This window comes from Orycteropus afer, unplaced genomic scaffold, assembly GCF_000298275.1.
Source record: "Orycteropus afer afer isolate SDZICR_OR568_19922 unplaced genomic scaffold, OryAfe1.0 scaffold00147, whole genome shotgun sequence".
NCBI lineage: Eukaryota > Metazoa > Chordata > Mammalia > Tubulidentata > Orycteropodidae > Orycteropus > Orycteropus afer.
The window spans coordinates 2,563,582-2,582,166 of record NW_006921734.1 but is presented as its reverse complement, the minus strand read 5'-3'; the positions used below and the strand labels follow the sequence as shown (position 1 = coordinate 2,582,166).

General features: G+C 34.7%; 1 protein-coding gene across 1 annotated transcript in view; it reads left to right on the top strand.

The window, feature by feature from the left end:
* Nucleotides 1-18,585, top strand: part of GRIA4 (glutamate ionotropic receptor AMPA type subunit 4) — a 503,661-nt gene that overhangs the window by 437,692 nt on the left and 47,384 nt on the right. Inside the window, exons 10-12 of the mRNA XM_007945995.1 lie at nt 1,972-2,178; nt 11,484-11,854; nt 13,740-13,938. Coding sequence (XP_007944186.1) covers nt 1,972-2,178; nt 11,484-11,854; nt 13,740-13,938 — 777 coding nt within the window. The remainder of the gene's footprint in view (nt 1-1,971; nt 2,179-11,483; nt 11,855-13,739; nt 13,939-18,585) is intronic.

The window sequence follows — 18,585 nt, the reverse complement described above, 5'->3', positions numbered from 1 at the left end:
TCCAGGCACTTTTTAATTGACCTTTAACATTATTATCAAATGTGCCTTAGTTACACTACTTTATAAAAATTTTTAAGCTTTTTATCCCAATAGTAATTATTATAGATAATAGCTGGGTAGCCATTTCAATTAGAATGTTAAGCATTAGACAAAAATGTGGCTATTGCTATTTTCAACATATTCTTCTGTATTTTTATTAGGCTATTTAAAAAAAATGAAAGGATTAGCTCAAAATAATTACTAATATTTTATAGCATGAATTAGAAATGAACAATACTTTGCAACAACTCATCAATTTTCATGACCACATTTATAATTTACAAAATCCTTTATATCTGCAGAATGTTTTTGGTAAGCTAATGCACAACTTTCATCTATTTAAAGAAGAAGCAATCAGTTGCCCTCGTTTTATAAGTAGAGAAACTTTCTTTATCCAAGTCCAGGGCTAGAATATTAATCAAATTCAAAGAAGAATGAGGAGACTTGCAGTTCACTTGGCCATTTCAAGCTAAGGCAGGTTTTAAGAAGATAATAAAAAGAGCCATATTGGACAGTTGCCAACTTTAGAGTTACTCATTTAGAGCACCATTATGAGAAAATCACATATCATGTAATTTACTGTTCTCCTCATGTTTTAAAATAACTTTCTACATTTATAAAATACTTAAAAACAAAATCAGAATTAGGATAAATTTCTATTTTATGCAAAGTGGATTATCTTCTCATTCAGATTCCAAAAGCAAACTCAACTTTCCCAGTCAAGAATATGCTAGGCAAAATGAAAAGATACTTATGAGAGATTGTTAAATGAAGATTCTGAGACAATGTTATGAAATATATATACATGACACTGATCTCAATGATGCTGTGGTCAAAGGAAATCACTCCTTGCCTGCAGATGACTGGGAAAACTCAACTGTGGCCTGGAGTTTGCTACATATTGGATATTCATAAGGTCTGTCTTTTGGTTGGAGGCTCTGGTTGCCATTTCTTAAATCAAGGGATTTTTTTTGTTCACATGTCTTTTTAATTGACAGACTTTAGATGTTTTTGTTTTTTGTGGGGAGAATTCTTTATATATATATATTTTTTTTTAATGAAAACTTTCCAATTGTTGTTAACTACCAGTAAACCATTGCATTTGATTAGGACTTTCACAATAATTCTTCATCATATTGTCTGTCTCCATTGCTTAGAGAACTAAATGGGAGCATCACTTAAAGAGTGTGTTCATCACAAGTGGGGAAAATTATTAGTTTCCATTGGGGATATATATTATTATAGAATTAAAGCTTATTAAGCACTAAACCTTTGAAAGCCAAAATATCAAACACTAGGAAACCAAATTTAATGCAAATAAGTAACTTTATAATATTTTTAAACTGCTAGTTAATTTATTCTTTGAACAATTACATAGCAAGTAGCTGGTCTGAGAAAGACATCTTTCTAAATACTAGAAAGCAAAGCAAAATGAGCTGTTCCTTTTCCTAAAGGAGGTCACAGTGTCTTGTGGTTAACCAAGATGCAGAATGTGACCTTGAATGAGTCTTTTATTACATGAAGCTGAAGCAACTAAATAGTCTTTATTTTATGAAATATATTGGAAATATTAATTTCATCCTTGAAGATTATAGTTTATGCTTCTCTAGACAACTATTAATGGATGTTTCTCCTATCACAGTCATGGTGAGAGGAATATAATAATCGATCTTTCAATAAAAAATTATTTTAATGATTTCACCCTTAGTATACAAGGCAAAGCAATTTTATTATTACTATATAATTTCATATATTTCTAAGCATATTTATATTTCCATATGTTTTATTATTGATTTCTAGCCATACAAAATCATTATGTATATTATTATTAATATAATCTTTCATCAAATGCTCAAATTTAAAAATTACATAAAGGTTTTCAAATTGCAGTTTTATAATTTCTCCTTTACAGCTCTACTTCTCTCATTATAGGAATCCCCGTATGTTATGTACAAGAAGAATCACGAAATGTTTGAAGGAAATGACAAGTATGAAGGATACTGTGTAGATTTGGCATCTGAAATTGCAAAACATATTGGTATCAAGTATAAAATTGCCATTGTCCCTGATGGAAAATACGGAGCAAGGGACGCAGACACAAAAATCTGGAATGGGATGGTAGGAGAACTTGTTTATGGGGTAAGCAAATCAATTTACTGAAGAATTTACTTACATAAACCTGAAACTTATTTTCACTTAGACACATATCAACACTGAAATGTCAATTGCTATTGTTGTTTTGGTTTATTTTAATTTACAGCTACATTCCAAGAAATAGATACAGTGTTCAAATGTTTCTCTATTACGTTAATAATACAATTTACGAACAGTGAATGAAACTGACATTTGGTAACTTCAAAATCAAGAAAGAGATAATAGGTGTCCTATTAAAAAGTATGTTGTCCTATTGAAAAAGGACTGACTTCTGGATCTCTCTGTTGACAGAGGTTTTTTTTAGCTTGACGCTGCTGCTATGACATAAATATTTTGACCACCTCAAAATTAAATCCATTACTAAACCCATTAGTAATTTGTTGTTTTATAATTGTAGGGGCAAATTTCTTTCTATAATATAAATGTATGTTGTTGTTGTTATGTGCCGTCGAGTCGGACCTGACTCATAGCTACCCCTCCTTGGGTTTCCGAGTTAGTATCACTATGGAAGTAGATTGCCCAACCTTCCTTCCGAGGAGTGGCTGGTGGGTTTGAACCACCAGCCTTCTGGTTAGCAGTCAAGTGCCTTAGGCACTATGCTACCAGAGCTCCTCTGTATACTAGGTTTAAATTTATAAAGTTAGCTAATTTGTATTCTGTGTTTTTTAATTAGTTATAAGTATCTTTTATGTAATTAGTGAGTCAATCACTACACAGGCAATACTTTACCATCTATTAAAAAAATCCACCAATAATGTAAGATTCTTCCATTTCTGCAGACCACAATAAATTTAAACTATGTGCAATGCCATCATTTCATCACACATCATAGCAAAACAAATTCTAGAATTTATTCCAGAGAAGGCTCACATGAAAGTGTGTGATGCCCTTTTCTTGTGCCCATCACACATTGATCGTGCACATTCATTTCCAAGGGTAAACACAATAGAGACCCTCCTACCTGAATGAGACCAAGATCAGTCTCTTCAGCTACCACAACAAAGAGTCAACATCAAACTGGCAATTATCAGATGGTTAGTGATGCAGACATCTTGTATGATATTTCAAAAGCCCAGAAGCCAGACCTAGTTCTCACCATGAGCTTTATTCATTGAGTAGCCAATTAAAGTAACATACACTTAACATACACCTTAAATGTGTTCTAAAATTTCCTATAAACCAGGCATGCTGAACTCGTATTCACAAATTTCATTATCAAAACGTACTCTGTTTGATTAATCCTCAAAGGAGCTCTTTGAAATGAGGAATTGTATGGAGAGCCATCCTTCCTTGGAAAAGAATTAGGTGGAAAGACTGAAAAACTAACTGAAGTCCACAGAGGGACTCACTTTCTGAACCAGGTCTTCAATGCAATTGCTTCATGATTCAGCATCCTGCTTTTCAGACCATGAAGCAATGAACATTCTCTGCACAGTAGTTCAAGATTCAGCAAAAAGAAGAAAACTGTTTGACATTATAAAGCAATAGGTTAGGTTTATATCCATGTGAAAGAATTGCTGACTGACTAGGTGACCCTAAATGGAGGGGGTGGGGGCTTGGGAATGCAGTTTAAAAAAAAAAAAAAAGTATTTCACTACAGGATTCATGTGCAGTTTCATATTGAGCTTTATGTCTAATCTAAATTTTCAAGATAAATGGTTTCTAAAACATATGACCCTTGGTAATATTTTAAACTTTTGATACAGTAAAAATTTTAAACCTGAACATCATCCAAACTGTTAAAACTATAATTCATTCCCTTCAGAAAACTCTATTGAAATTTAATCTTAAAAATCATTCTTGGCTTTCCAATTTGTTATGGATGACATATCTAACCTGAGCAACTTTCTAGTACATCTGTGTGGTAGCTCAGTTTGTGTGTCAACGTGGCTGGGTCTGGTTGAGTGGCTGGGCAGCTGGATGTAGTATTACCCATGATGAGACTGGTAATCAACTCCATGGTGGAATCTACTGGGAGCAGCAGAAGGAATGTGGGCTGCTTCCTGTATATAAGCCTTGGGTCTCTAGCTTATGGCACATTTGGACCCTGCATGTAGTCGTGTCATTGTTCAGCAGCCTCCCATGCTCTGCTGACCTTGGGACTTACAATGGATTTAAATGGCCTGCCGTCTGGTTTGGTAACATCGGGACTGTGCCCTTTTACTTGTCAACCTTGGGTTTTTGTCAGCCACAGCAGCTAGCAGCTGTCTGAGTGAAGAAACACCTCTAGCTCCAGTGGGCTGGGAGTAGGAAGCAGAGCTAGACCCCAAGGTTAAGGGGCTTTCACCCAGCCCCTAGAGCCTGGCACTTTGAACTTGTACTTAAAGCCTCCAAACTGTAAGAGTAAACTCCTGTTTGTTTAGGCCATCCCATTTGTGGTATATTCTTGTCAGAGTAGCACTAGGTAACCAGAAAAATCTGCTATACATCCCTCCTCTTTGGAAGGAATTCCTTCCTTCTGGGTGGCCCAGGCTCACCCCATTGCAAGAATTCTGACTGTGTTCGATGGAAGTGGAGGGAATATTTAAATAATGGGAAAAAAAAATATTTGTATAATTACCAAAACATCCTATCAGTAATATTCATCACAGTAACAAAATCCTAAACGCGTGCAGTTCTCAACCAGAAGATGGTATAGAAGGTATTGATGCTCAGTCTTCAGCAAGTCAGACAAGGTTTAGATACACTGACCTCTGCCACTTGAATTATCCACCTCCCAAAAGAAATCTAATTCCACATCTCTTACACTTTTCAACAAGTAGGTACTTTTCATTCTGGTCCCTACAAAATCTGTACTTATCAATGTTTTTTTGTTTTTGTTTGTTTTTTTCTTTTTTACTGCTAATGCATATGTTAATGTTCAGTACCTTGTGCCCTAGGTAAAGCTTCATCCAGTCCTTTCTACTTAAGAAAGGCTATTAACTACAAAAAGATTAATTTTGATTGAATCTTTTATTTTTACTTTACTTTTTACAATTTTGTTATTGTAATTATTATTAATAGTATGTCTGTGAAAAACATGTGATCTCAACACACTGACATGTGATGACTCAGAAGTTCAGAATTTTCTTACATTGTCAGATTCTTCTTAACCTACTATACCTGCACAACAGATCTATACCAGAATTTATCTCCTGTGACGCACTGCTTCAGGACTTTCTCTTGGGACTTGATGTAATTTGTTGTTATTTAAACTAGGGACTGTTCCATGGACCACCAACAACAGAACTATCTGTGGTGCATGACGAGGGACATGATAGGTCTTAGAATGGGAGCAAAATGTAAAACAAAACTCAAATTCCTTAAAAAGGCCATACCTACTGCATTGATAGAGACTAGAGGAACCCTCGAGATTATCGCCCTAAAATACCCTTTGCACTTGGCACTGAAGCTACTCCTGGAGGTCACCTTTAAGCCAAATGATAGACTGATGTATAAAATAAACAATATCACCCATGCATAATGTGTCTCTTAAACAATCAACACTGTGAGACCAGTGGTCAACATTATTCCAAAAACAGAAATGAGAAGACAAGAGGGGAAAGGAAGTTAGATTGGTGGAAAAAGAACAAACAAATGGAACTTATAAGAATCATGGCACATTGTGAAAATTGTAACTAATATCATGGAACAATTTGTATAAAAATTGTTAAATGGATACATAGTTAAACAGGCAAGAGCAGGGATGTGTAGGCAAATGGGAATATGCCCATGACCAAGCATAAATTTGACTTATTGCTACACACAAGTTTGTATGTGCTATAAAAATAACCATATGCAGTTTAAAGCTAACACAGGACAAAGTTAGGATAACTTTTTATTCACAACTAAGTACCTTGAGGGAATGAGTCACTTGGCCAGTGGGCAGGAAGTCATTGTTGTGGAGGACATAAGGCTTAACTGGCATAACATAGTACACAAAAATACTGTTCTACATCTGACTTCAGTGATTAGCAACTGGGGTCTTAAATGTTTGTGAGCGGCCATCTAAGATGCAACTATTGATTTCTCCTCATCTGAAGGAAAGAAGAGTGAAGAAAATTAAAAACTCATGTAAAAAATTAGTCCAAAGGACTAATGGACCATGAGAATTTCAGCTTATAGAACCCTGAGACCAGAAGAACTAGATGGTGCCCAGCTACAAATGCCAACCACTTGGAAGGGGAACAAAATTAGAGATCTTGGATAGAATGGGAGGAAAAATGTGTACTAAAATTTAAAAATAAAATAAAAAGACCAGGTTTACTGGTCAGATGGAGACTGGTGGAACCCCTGAGACCACGACCTCAAGTCACCTTTTGGGCCTGTGATTGAACTCTCTCCCTCGGCTTAACTCTCTGGCAAACGATAGATAGGTCTACAAGCCAAACAACTATACCAGGGACATGCACTCCTTAGAACAATCAACCATGGGAGATCAGAAGGGCAGTATTTGCACAGGGAGAAAGGTAGGAAGGCAGGAATGCATAGGCAAGAAGGACAGAGGAATAGGACAACCACAGGGTGGAAGTGGGAGGAGAGCTGTTACACTGTGGGGAATGTAATCAGTGTCACAAAACAAAGTATGTATGAACTGTTGAATCTGCTTTGTAAAATTTAACCCAAATCACAATGAAAAAATAAAATAAAATAAATTACTTTTTTAAAAAAATGTTAAATGGGAGCTTATTTCTCTGTGTAAAACACAATAAAATATTTTTTAAAAAATTTAAAAAAAAAAGAATCCAAATCTCATCAACGTCCAATAGGAGATATTTTCACACTAAATTTTGGGAATCACTTAGTGGCATTTGAGAAAAGCACACACAAAATTCCCAGTCTTAACAGAAAAGACCATAGGGTTACTGCTGTCTTACAAAGCATTCACAAATCTTGGACTTCAAATATGCCCCTGATTGAACACTGTTTGCCACCATCTTCATCCAAAGTTCACTGCCCACTACATCTAGGTTTTATATGAGTGGACACTTTAATTTCACCTCATGTTTCTTTCCTTTTAAGATTTCTCTCCTCATTAGTGATAACTTGTATAAATAAAAAAGTAAAGGAAACACTACAGGGAACAATTTAGTACATGAAAGATGACATTTCATTTAGTCCTGTTGGGACAGCTGGACAACTGTTCAAAAACTAGTAACTTTATATCACCTCATCACTCAATATAAAAGATAAAAGATGCAATCTTGATATGAGAAGAATTTTCTAAGCATGAAACCAGAGACTAAAAACACAAAATGATAATCTATATGACAACATAAAAATACATATTCCAATAAAATACCATAAGCTAACCTATTAAAAAAAAAAAAAAAGGATCACTGGTGACTCTGCAAACAGTTAACGCTCCACTGCTAACTAAAAGGTTGATGGTTTGAATTCATCCAGTGACTCCACAGAAGAAAGGTCTGGTAATCTGCTTCTATTCAGATTGTTGTTGTTGTTGTTATATGCCATCTAGTTGGTCCCGACTCATAGCGACCTCTCCTTGGGTTTCTGAGGCAGTATCACTATAGAAGTAAATTGGCCAACCTTCCTTCTGAGGAGTGGCTAATGGGTTTGAACCTCAAGCCTTCTGGTTAGCAGTCAAGTGCCTTAGGCACTACACCACCAGATTACAACCAAGAAAACCCAACAGGGTAACTCTGTTCTGTCACATGGGGTCACTATGAGTCAAAATCAACTCAACAGCACCTAACAACAACAACAAGTTATGAACACAAAGTAACTGATGAATAGGGAAAACATTTACAGCATATACGGAAAAGAAAAGTTAATATTTATTTTAATATATTTAAAAGTGCTTAAGAAGTAGTAAGCAAAATATGAATACCTCAAAAGGAAAAATGGGGGCAAATTATGATAGTTAACACATAAAAGAAGTAAAAATGATTGCTTATCTAAAAACAGTTTCTCATAAGATTACCTCTTATAAATGTAATTTGATTATATTTATTATTCAAAATTAACTTAAAATAATACAATGAGACCTAATTTTCTATGTGGCAAATTGGCAAAGGTAAACAAAAATAAAGACAAAAGGAAGGCATCCAGGGTTCAGGGTTGCACATATTTTCACAGAGAGCTAACGGTAGAAACTGATGTGATCATCCTGGATAAAAATTGGATATCACACATCATGAGCATTAAAAAAGTCAATCTCATTTAGATCATCAAGTTCATTTCTAGAAATTTATTTAAATAACTAAGATGCATACAAGGATTTATTTTCAAAGATGTTCATAGCATCACAGTTTTAAATTGTATAAAACTGGAAACAGTCTAAAAATCCTCCAAAATAAGAAATATTTTGGAACTATGCCACCAGAGCTCCAAAATAAGAAACATGTTGAGTAAATTTTGACATTTCACATGACAAAATATTTGCAAGCATTAGAACTTATTATTAATGTGTATATTGAAATAGAAAAATATTCATCATGAGGTTTTGAGAAAAGATGAATTATAAAATATGATAGTCTGTATTATCCCATTTTAATAAAAGACAAAGTATTATTCACAGAACAAAGGTTAGCCAAGAGAATATGGAAAGAAAAAGCAAGAGAAATAGAGATAACTTTTCCTATTTTGCTGGTTCTGTTATGTATACTGTTCTGGTTCCCTAGTACCATGCTGACAAGAATATACCACAAATGGGATGGCTTGAACAAACAGGAGTTTACTCTTACAATTTGGAGGATTTAAGTCCAAGTTCAAAGTGCCAGACTCTATGGGCTGGATGAAAGCCCCTCAAACTTGAGGTTCACCTCAGCCTTCTTCTCCTGGCCCACTGGAACTAGAGGCTTTTCTTCAGACAGCTGCTGGCTGCTGAGGCTGACAAACCCAAGGTTGACAAGTAAAAAGGCAGAGTCCCAATGTTACCAAACCACATGTCAGGCCATTAATTTAAGTTCATTGAAAGTCCCAAGGTAGGCAGAGCATGGCAAGCTGCTGAACAACGACATGTCTACATGCAGGGTCCAAGCATGCCATAAGCTAAAGACCATTCCCCAAGGCTTCTGCTTATACACAGGAAGCAGACCACATTCCCTAAGGCAGCTACTCAGCTGCTCACAGTAGATTTCACCATGGAGTTGATTACCAGTCTCATCATGGCGAATACTACATGTAGGCCCGGCCAAGTTGACACACAAACTGAACTACCACATATACTAATTGTTTTTAAGTTGTTGATGAGGTATCTTTGTAATAAAAATTATACAAGTAATAATAGCTATAGGAGTTCCAGTGAAGGAGTGATTAAAGCATTCACCTGCTAACCAAGAGATTGATAGTTCAAACCCACCAGCTGCTCCTTAGAAGAAAGATGGGACAGTCTACTTCCTTCAAGATTTATAGCCTTGGAAACACTATGGGGCAGTTCTACTCTATCCTGTAGAGTCACTATGAGCCAGAATTGACTCAAAGGCAGTGGGTATAGAGAAAGTAGGGGAGCCCTGGTGGCACTGTGGTTAAAGTGGTCAGTTGCTAATCTAAAAATAGGCAGTTCAAACCCAACAGCCACTCTGTGGGAGAAAGATGTGGCAATTTGCTTCTCTGAAGATTATAGCTTGGAAACCCTGTGAAACATTTCTGCTCTGTCCTACAGGGTCGCTATGAGACAGAATTGACTTGATTGATGACAATGAGTTAATATATAAAATAGTAATCTCTCAGCAGTGGTCATGATTTTTATCTACATGGGTAAATGAGGTACACTAAGCTTACTCACACCTTTTCTTCTTTCTTCCTTCTTTTTTTTTTTCACTGTTTATTGTGATTTGAGTGGAAATTTAGTTTACTCACACTTGAAGGTGTATACAGTCAATTCTCAGTCCCCAGTCAAGAATAGGACAGCCAGAATACCCTCTCAGTCATACCCCTCCAGTTGCCCTTGTATCAAGCTGCTGACTGTCACATGAAACCAGGAGCTTAAGCAGTTACAAGAGTGCATGTGAGAGTGACAGTCTCTATGTCAGAACATGAATGTCTGAGTATGATTCCATTTTATTTTATTTTTGTCTTGTGAGTTGAGTGAAAGTTCATTGAGTAAATTGGTTTTCCGTTCAACAATTCACACACATTTTGTCTTGTGAAATTCATTGCAATCCCCAAGTTTCTGATTCCATTTTGAGGCCAAATATTGTCCTTTCAAAATAAATTTTTTTTTAAATACCTTTTTATTTGTAAATCATGTGACAGTTCACAAGCTTTTCCACTGTACTTTTTTTCATTTGATTATTGAGGTGGCATGATTTAATTGAAGAAGCACAGGCTCAAATCTCAGAGCTGCCATGATAGGTAAAACTCACCTCTCACCCTCATTTCAGCACCTACAAAACAATGAGAAACATAAGATTGTTATGAGGATTAAATGAGAGGTGATTTAAAACAGCTCAGTTTTGGGCACATAAAACTTCAATAATGCCTATTATTTTATTAAGGTTTTTAATAGATATGCACAATAACACCATGAGGTAAATGGGAAAGAGTATTCATTTTGAAACTATAAAAATTGGCTCAAGAAAATTGACTGAAATCACAGAATTAAGAAAATAGAGGCTGGTGGCTTATTATAATAATATCTGAGAATTGAGTCTACTGTTTCCCAAAATCCTTTTTTTTTTTTTTTTTTCACAGAAAGTAGAAAATCAAAATGTGTGAATAGCAAGAAACAAATACCAATTTCCAGATTTTTGTGTGTGCCCTGAATTAGAAAATATTGTCAAACAACAGGTTTTATTTTATTGTAAAAATACAGACTTTATTATTGGTTTTCTTATAATTGGAAAGGAATAAAAAGAAAAGACTGTTTTGAAATTTTCAATTCCTAATATTAAGGGATGGCCAAGTAATGAATAAGTGGCTACTTTCCAAGTGAAAGAGAAAGGCTGCCGCACAGCAGTTTTCCTAGCCAAGAAAGTCAGAAATTCAGCCATATGGAAAGCCTATTAAGTCTTCTCCTTGCCTGCTTCTAGATTCTTAAACACTAGTACATTTGTTACACTTCAAGTCATTTTTGCTTATGTCCACTCTTTCTTTATTTCTCTTCCTCATATATAATTATTTATATTTAAATATAATTTAAATATATTTTATTATGAAAAAAAAATCAACTGTTCTTTAAATTTATCTCAGGCCTTATTCATTGTTGGCACTCCTATATATATATATATATATATATACACATAGAATTAATGCATAATTTGTTACTTTTGAATGGATAAATTCAGTGCTAATTCTTTCATGAAATCCATTGACCTCTGCTCTTTCATGTGTCTTTTTTCTTATAGAAAGCAGAGATTGCTATTGCCCCTCTGACAATCACTTTGGTTCGAGAGGAGGTCATTGACTTCTCTAAGCCCTTCATGAGTTTGGGGATATCTATCATGATCAAAAAGCCTCAGAAATCTAAACCAGGAGTGTTTTCCTTCTTGGATCCTCTGGCCTATGAGATTTGGATGTGCATAGTCTTTGCTTACATTGGTGTCAGCGTGGTCTTGTTCCTAGTTAGTAGGTTTAGCCCATATGAATGGCACACAGAAGAGCCAGAGGATGGAAAGGAAGGACCAAGTGACCAGCCTCCCAATGAATTTGGCATCTTTAACAGCCTCTGGTTTTCCCTGGGTGCTTTTATGCAGCAAGGATGTGACATTTCACCCAGGTTAGTTCCAAAATGCTTAAGTTCTTCATTAGTTCCCTAGTAACTCCAAGTGTTGTACAGAACATCCCTACATGTTCTTTTCCAGAAGACAGGGAATTCTTTGAAATTCCAAGAAAACTTGTAATTCCCAAATTAACCTAAGTATATTCATACCCAATTTCTTCCAACTCAGCACAAAACATGAATACACTGTAAAAATTAAATTATGTAAATTATGTAACTTATGCAACTCATCAGAATTGTCAAAATTATTTGGCATTGTGTTTCATTTAGCAGTTTGTCAGATGAAAACTGAAGCCTAAATTGTAAAAACAGAAATTGATTTTCATTTCATCTCCTTTTAAAAAATAAGCATTTGTGTTATTGCTGTTGTTCACTTATAAAAATTAGTCTTCAACTTGATTTTCATCCCGTGTACATGAAAGGAGATTTCTGCCATGGAGTCAATATAGCAGGTACCAGATATACTTTGCTTTATCTAACAGCCCATAAATAAGCTAGGCACTAGCAAAGATTGACAATGCTAGAACTATATTAGTTGTTTTATAGAGAGATTTTTTAATATTCACGGGGTCATGGCTCCTTTCTGTTGGATGCCGTTATTCAGTTAAATTTACAAAAAAGGGATCTGATCTCCTATTACAAGGAAATAAAAAAGGCCAAATTTCTCCCATAGAAAAAGTACTTGTAGGCAGAACCAAAGCATTGAATTGAATTAGTCACAGATATATGGATTTTTTAAGTAAGGTATGCTCCTTCAAAAAGAGAAATTTTGGGTACAATACAGTTTGTGCTCCTTAAGACCCAGGAAAACTATAGATGCACTTAAATTTCCAATGACTTAAGTATCTCACAGTAACTTTTTCATTAATGATGTGAGAAGAAACCAAAGCAAATCAAGTAATGGTTTATGAAACCAAGATTAAGCAAATAGTAAGTTAAAAACCAATAGATGCCACTTATGTAATAAAAATGAATAAGGGAACTTTTTAAATTTGGAAAGGCTATGGAAATTATTAAATGATTCCTCGATTTAAAATAAAAAATAGAAGCAATTGGACAGAAGAATTTTAAATTATTCAATGGTTAACAAGGAAGATCAATTATGCACATGTTCTAGATTTTTTTCATCAGCCCATTCTCACTTTTCTCTATACACTCTTACTCATCTAAATGCCCTTGATAGCCAGAGAAGAAAGAATGAGAGAAAAATGTTATATCAGATGTACAGATGCCTTAGGGCATGATTCATCCTCCAGTAAAATCAGAAATGGTATATCATACCAAAACAAAGTCTTTAACTATGGTCACTTTGAGACCAATCCTAGACTCTCTTATTGTCCAGTCCCACCTTGGCATATGCCTGTCCATTCTGTCAGGGCTCTGACTTAAGGTAAAAGCAGGTTCCTTCAGTCTGAGAAAGGCATCTACCAACTTGTATCAAATCTAAGATCCCACTGATTATTAAGATGAATTGCTATTTTATACACCACTGAAAAAGAAACAATGCTGCCAATTAAACCATGTTTCCTTCTCTTATCAACTGTGGGCTGCATTCTAATTTCAGAGATGCTAAAATATGGTGGGGATTCAAAGGATTTAGGTATGCATTCCTCTTCTGTAATTGAAGGAAAAGCATTAGGGTTCCATGTTTCTATCAATTAAAAAATAAAAGGAAAAATTTTCCATATTTTCAGTGGCACATGAAATACAGTAGAAAAGAGATCAGATTGCTCAGAAATGCAACAGTCATCCTTGAAAAAATAAAAATAATACTTGCAATCCTTATTTTAAGACATAAGTGATACATTGATGGTATTTGTTTTCTTCCTCTGTGTTGCTTAGAGAAAGGAAAGCATGCATTATCTTATCCATGTTTATTTAGATCCCTCTCAGGTCGAATTGTTGGAGGTGTTTGGTGGTTCTTTACACTCATCATTATATCATCTTATACTGCTAACCTCGCTGCTTTCCTGACCGTTGAACGAATGGTCTCCCCCATAGAAAGTGCAGAAGACCTGGCAAAACAAACAGAAATTGCCTATGGAACACTGGATTCAGGGTCAACAAAGGAATTCTTCAGAGTAAGTTAAGGGAGAAACTAACAATGAAATGTTCATAATTCGGGGATTCAGGTAATTTTACAATTATATTATGGGCTGTAGTAGTTATTATTGGTTTTGCAAACACAATTTGCATGTCCGTGGTGATGCTAATATTTCAACTTGGATTTTATGATTAAGGTAATTTGAAAAAGCTAACTGATTCATTCATGTTGTAAGAGGAACTAGTGAAAAGAAATAGAAACAAGGAAAAAGTAATTAGTACAACTTTATAATATAATTTATGAAAACTTTCCAGTGTTAATAATGCTGTGATGATACTGAATCTAGCAAGTTTTATACATGCTTGGGGATGAAGAGCATAAAAACAAAGCAGACTTTATTTTTAAAAGATATAACTTGCAGCATTTGGAATCCAAAACCTTAATTGCAGGCTATATTGCCTACCTGAGTTATATTATTCTATAATCTATTCTAATACAATTTATTTTAAACCAACTTACTTGCCTTCTCACAAGCTAATGGTAGCAAGTCTGTAATTCAGATACCTCTACAGGACACTGTATGCATACTATTTCTTTTGTGCTGATTTCTCTGCTTTTGTGAATAAAATTGTTCAAACTGATATAATTGCATTTCATATAAGGATGATTGTTTTACTCACCATCAAATAGCAGATTTCTTGTTTAGTTGATTGTTCCACCATGTAGATAAATTTTTCGATGAATGAACTCTCTCCTTTGCTTCTACTTAAATCCAGAGATAAACATTTGGTAATATCTGATCAGAGATAGGGTACATTTTGTGACTTCAGAACCAGAACCAGGATAAAAAAGCAATCAGAGTGATATTTTCAGAAATATTTAACTAGGTAATAATGAACACACTTTATATTTCATTTCAGTTGCTTAAAGATTGGTATATATAATTTTTTTGGAAATAGGATATATTTTTCTATTTCCTAAGCTTCTATGTCAAAGTAATAATAGTTCTTTAAGTTTATGTTTATATAGACCACTGAGAAATTAGATTCTAATTATAAAAGCATATATTTATAATTTTCTTTGTCAGGTTGGCAGTTAAAAACAACAAAACTTCTGACCTTTAAGCCAATCTTAAATTCATGTACTTAAATTTCAGTAAGATATCACTTTTTAAAAGATTTGATTATAGCATCCTAATTTACTACAGATGTTTACATAATACTAAATCAAGAGCAAATCATTCAGAAATTCAGTAAACCCAGTCTTAATAAAGACACTATACAGTCAACCAAGGTCTTGTCAACAATTTGGAATGTCAGTAGAAGATATAACTTGAAATTTCAAAGTTAATTAAAAAGTGTTTGTAAATTTTTCCGAACCTGTGACATTAATAAGGATAGATTTTTATTAACAATATCTAATGGATAAATTTAATTAACAAACCTTCTTTTACATTTTGAGTGCATCCCAATCTCTAAGGCTTAATAATAGAAATATATACTACTCCATGCATTTTAGCATAGTTTCAGTACCTTGCTGGAAATCTAAGTTCATAACCGCTTCCACCCAAAAGTAAGTAGGTAAAATTTATTAATTGTGTCTAGAAACTATGCTGCATATACATCAAGATATATAAGTAAAAAAAATAGAATAGAATACAAGTTTATGTTATCACTTGCATTTCAATGAAAAGTGATGCCTGCTTTCATTTGAATAAAGAAAATATTTGCTGAACTGTCTTTCTGCTTGGCATGATAAATGGAAAAAGAAATGACATGTCCCAGAAAATATTCAAAACCAATTTATTGTAAAGCTTTTAGCATCAAGCACATTGAAAATGTTTACTTGTAATGTTTGTAGAGTTTAAAAAAAAAATGCTCTAATTCTAGAAACTGGTGAGGAGGATAAGAGAACATATTGATAAGAAATACAGGAATGAGGAAAGCTGGTTCCTAGATTTATAGGTACTTTCCACTCAAGCTGTGCAGGCTCATGACCTGTTTCCTTTCTTTCTCACCCAAATTCAGTTTTAAAATTGGAAGATTTTTACAAGAATAGGTATTTATTGTTGCAGAACACTCTGAACCCTAATAGGACAAGAAAATAATTTTCCCTGGCAGTATACTCTCAGGCATGGATAATTTCAAGTTCTCTGATAAAAATCTCAGTCTTTTCCAACCCTGTCTTCTCCCTCCTCTTCCCATAAATGATGACCTGGTTTAAATAAACCATTTGTCTGACGGGTCGAGGAAAGGGAACGTGAAGGGTATTTTTGTACTTGTCAAAAATGTTTTCTCCTAGGAACACAGTAACGGTACATCTGTCAGCTCCACTGAGCTGCCTTAGGCAGTGGCCTATGCTCAGTGCTTCAAAAAAATGTCACAGTTATAATCCACTGGAAAAAGAATTAGACCACAGGGGAAAGTTACATCTAAATTTAACTGATGCCTCAATTTTGCCCCATTATACAACTGGAAATGCTTCATTTCCTGGACACCTTGTTAAATATAAAGATAGAGGCATTTAAAGAAAGTTCATACTTGTCACTTAATGACAGTCTTGCAATTTAGATCCTTTTACATTATTATACACTTTACACAAGCACAGTGATTTTCATTTCACTGCAAAATTTATCTCATGCCTTCTGCAGTCATCACTGAAATCAGGAATTCATAAATGCAGTAGATTACAGTCTCAGGGCTTATACTCATCAAATAATGCATTCCTGAGTTCTCACTAGAATATTAGTCTTACTGCACAACCTACTGGAAGAAGTTTGCACCTGAAAAAAATGTAAACTTTAACTATAATGTATGATGTTTATATACTTTTTGTTGCGAGCAGAAATGGCAAAATACTTGGCATTGGGGGAATTAAAGGACAGCACATTTTTAAAACTCTAAGAGTTGTCTTAATTCTAAAACAATGGTTTAAATCAAATAGATTTCCATGCACTAGCTTTCATAATAAAGATGAAACAAATAAACTTGAGAATAATTTTCTAATAAAAAAAAATAATGATTTTTATATTATCTCTGTTTACAATCTTGAGCATATTCACTCCCCAAACCTGATTTTAAGTAGATATCATAGCTAATATTATTAGGAACTTAAAATTCCATGTTCATTGCCCTTTTGAGCTTGTTAGGAGCCTTGGTGGCACAGTAGTCAAGTGCTCAGCTGCTAACTGTAAGGTCAGTGGTACAAAGTCACCAGCCACTACACGGGGGAAATATGTGGCAGTTGATGCCATGCTAGACAATCTTCCTCTTGGAAAACAAGGTCAGCGTGTGTATTGAATAACAATTAAATCTCTTACCTGGCAGAGTAGGCATGAACAGTGACCTGCTCAAAGATGGTGCCCAACTACACTGCTTTGAATGTGTGTCACTTTCCACTGTCTGGGCAATAATCCAGTCTCCCATATCAAGCTCCTGAAAGATCTCACTATGCCTGTTATGAGTCTCTCATTCCAGGGCTTTGACCTGTAATTTTCCTGTTCCTATTACTGGGAGCTCTGGTAGCATAGTGGCTAAGACACTTGCCTGCTAACCAGACGGCTGGTGGTTCAAACCCACCAGCCACTCCTTGGAAGGAAGGTTGGGCAATCCTACTTCCGTAGTGATACTGCCTATGAGTCGGGGCCGACTCGATGGCACATAACAACAACAACATTACTGCTCCAGGAGCTCTGGTAGTATAGTGCCTAAGGCATGTGACTGCTAACCAGAAAGCTGGTGGTTCAAACCCACCAGCCACTCCTCAGAAGGAAGACTGGGCAATTTTTTTCCATAGTGATATTGCCTTGGAAACTCAAGGAGGGGTCACTATGAATTGGGTTTTACTCCAGGGCAGTGAGTTGTATTATTGTGTTTTTTTTTTTAATTACTGCTTCAGACACCACATTTTGCAAATTCTGGTCTATCCTGCTTTTGTTTAATTGAACATGACTAAACTAGTTTAAACCAGTTCAAATCCCCACATGAAAATTTACACCCTTGGAAACCTCATGGGTCACTGAGTCAGAACGGACTTGAAGGCAATGGGTTGAGTATGTTATGAGCTTATTGAGCATGCAGAAATGTCTTCTTTTTTAGCATATCTCATCAAATTTATAAATATGCACTTGCCCTCAATCCTTAGCAAGCACCTTCTTGCAGTCCCAGATAAGGCACAGAGATGTTATTTCCACTCCTGCCTCTTCTTGATATGTGCCCCCTTCTCCATGTATATGTGATCTTATCTAAGCCATGTCTCTTTAAATCAGAATTTCTCAATATTTATATGATGACAAACCGTGCTAATTTTTTTTTCCCAAAAAAATTCCCTTCATGTTTTCTCTGTTCTCTACTGGGAATCTGTATTTTATCATTTTTATTATACCTAATGCCTGCTAAGTTTAACATAGCTGTACATATAATACTTCTTCCAGATTTTAAAAGAATTAACTTAAACTCTTTTTCACTTAAGGTATACCAAATTTAATACGTGTAAGCAAATGCTGAAGTAATATTCTACATATTGATATTATAGGAATGGACTTTCAAAAAATATCAATGACCTAAAGATATTTTATTTATTTAAAAAGAAAATGAATTGTGTATTTTAACAGTATGCTGCATTCTAAAGTTAAATAATGTGAATCATTACCAAGCCCTTAAAAAGAACTTTTTTTTTTTTCATT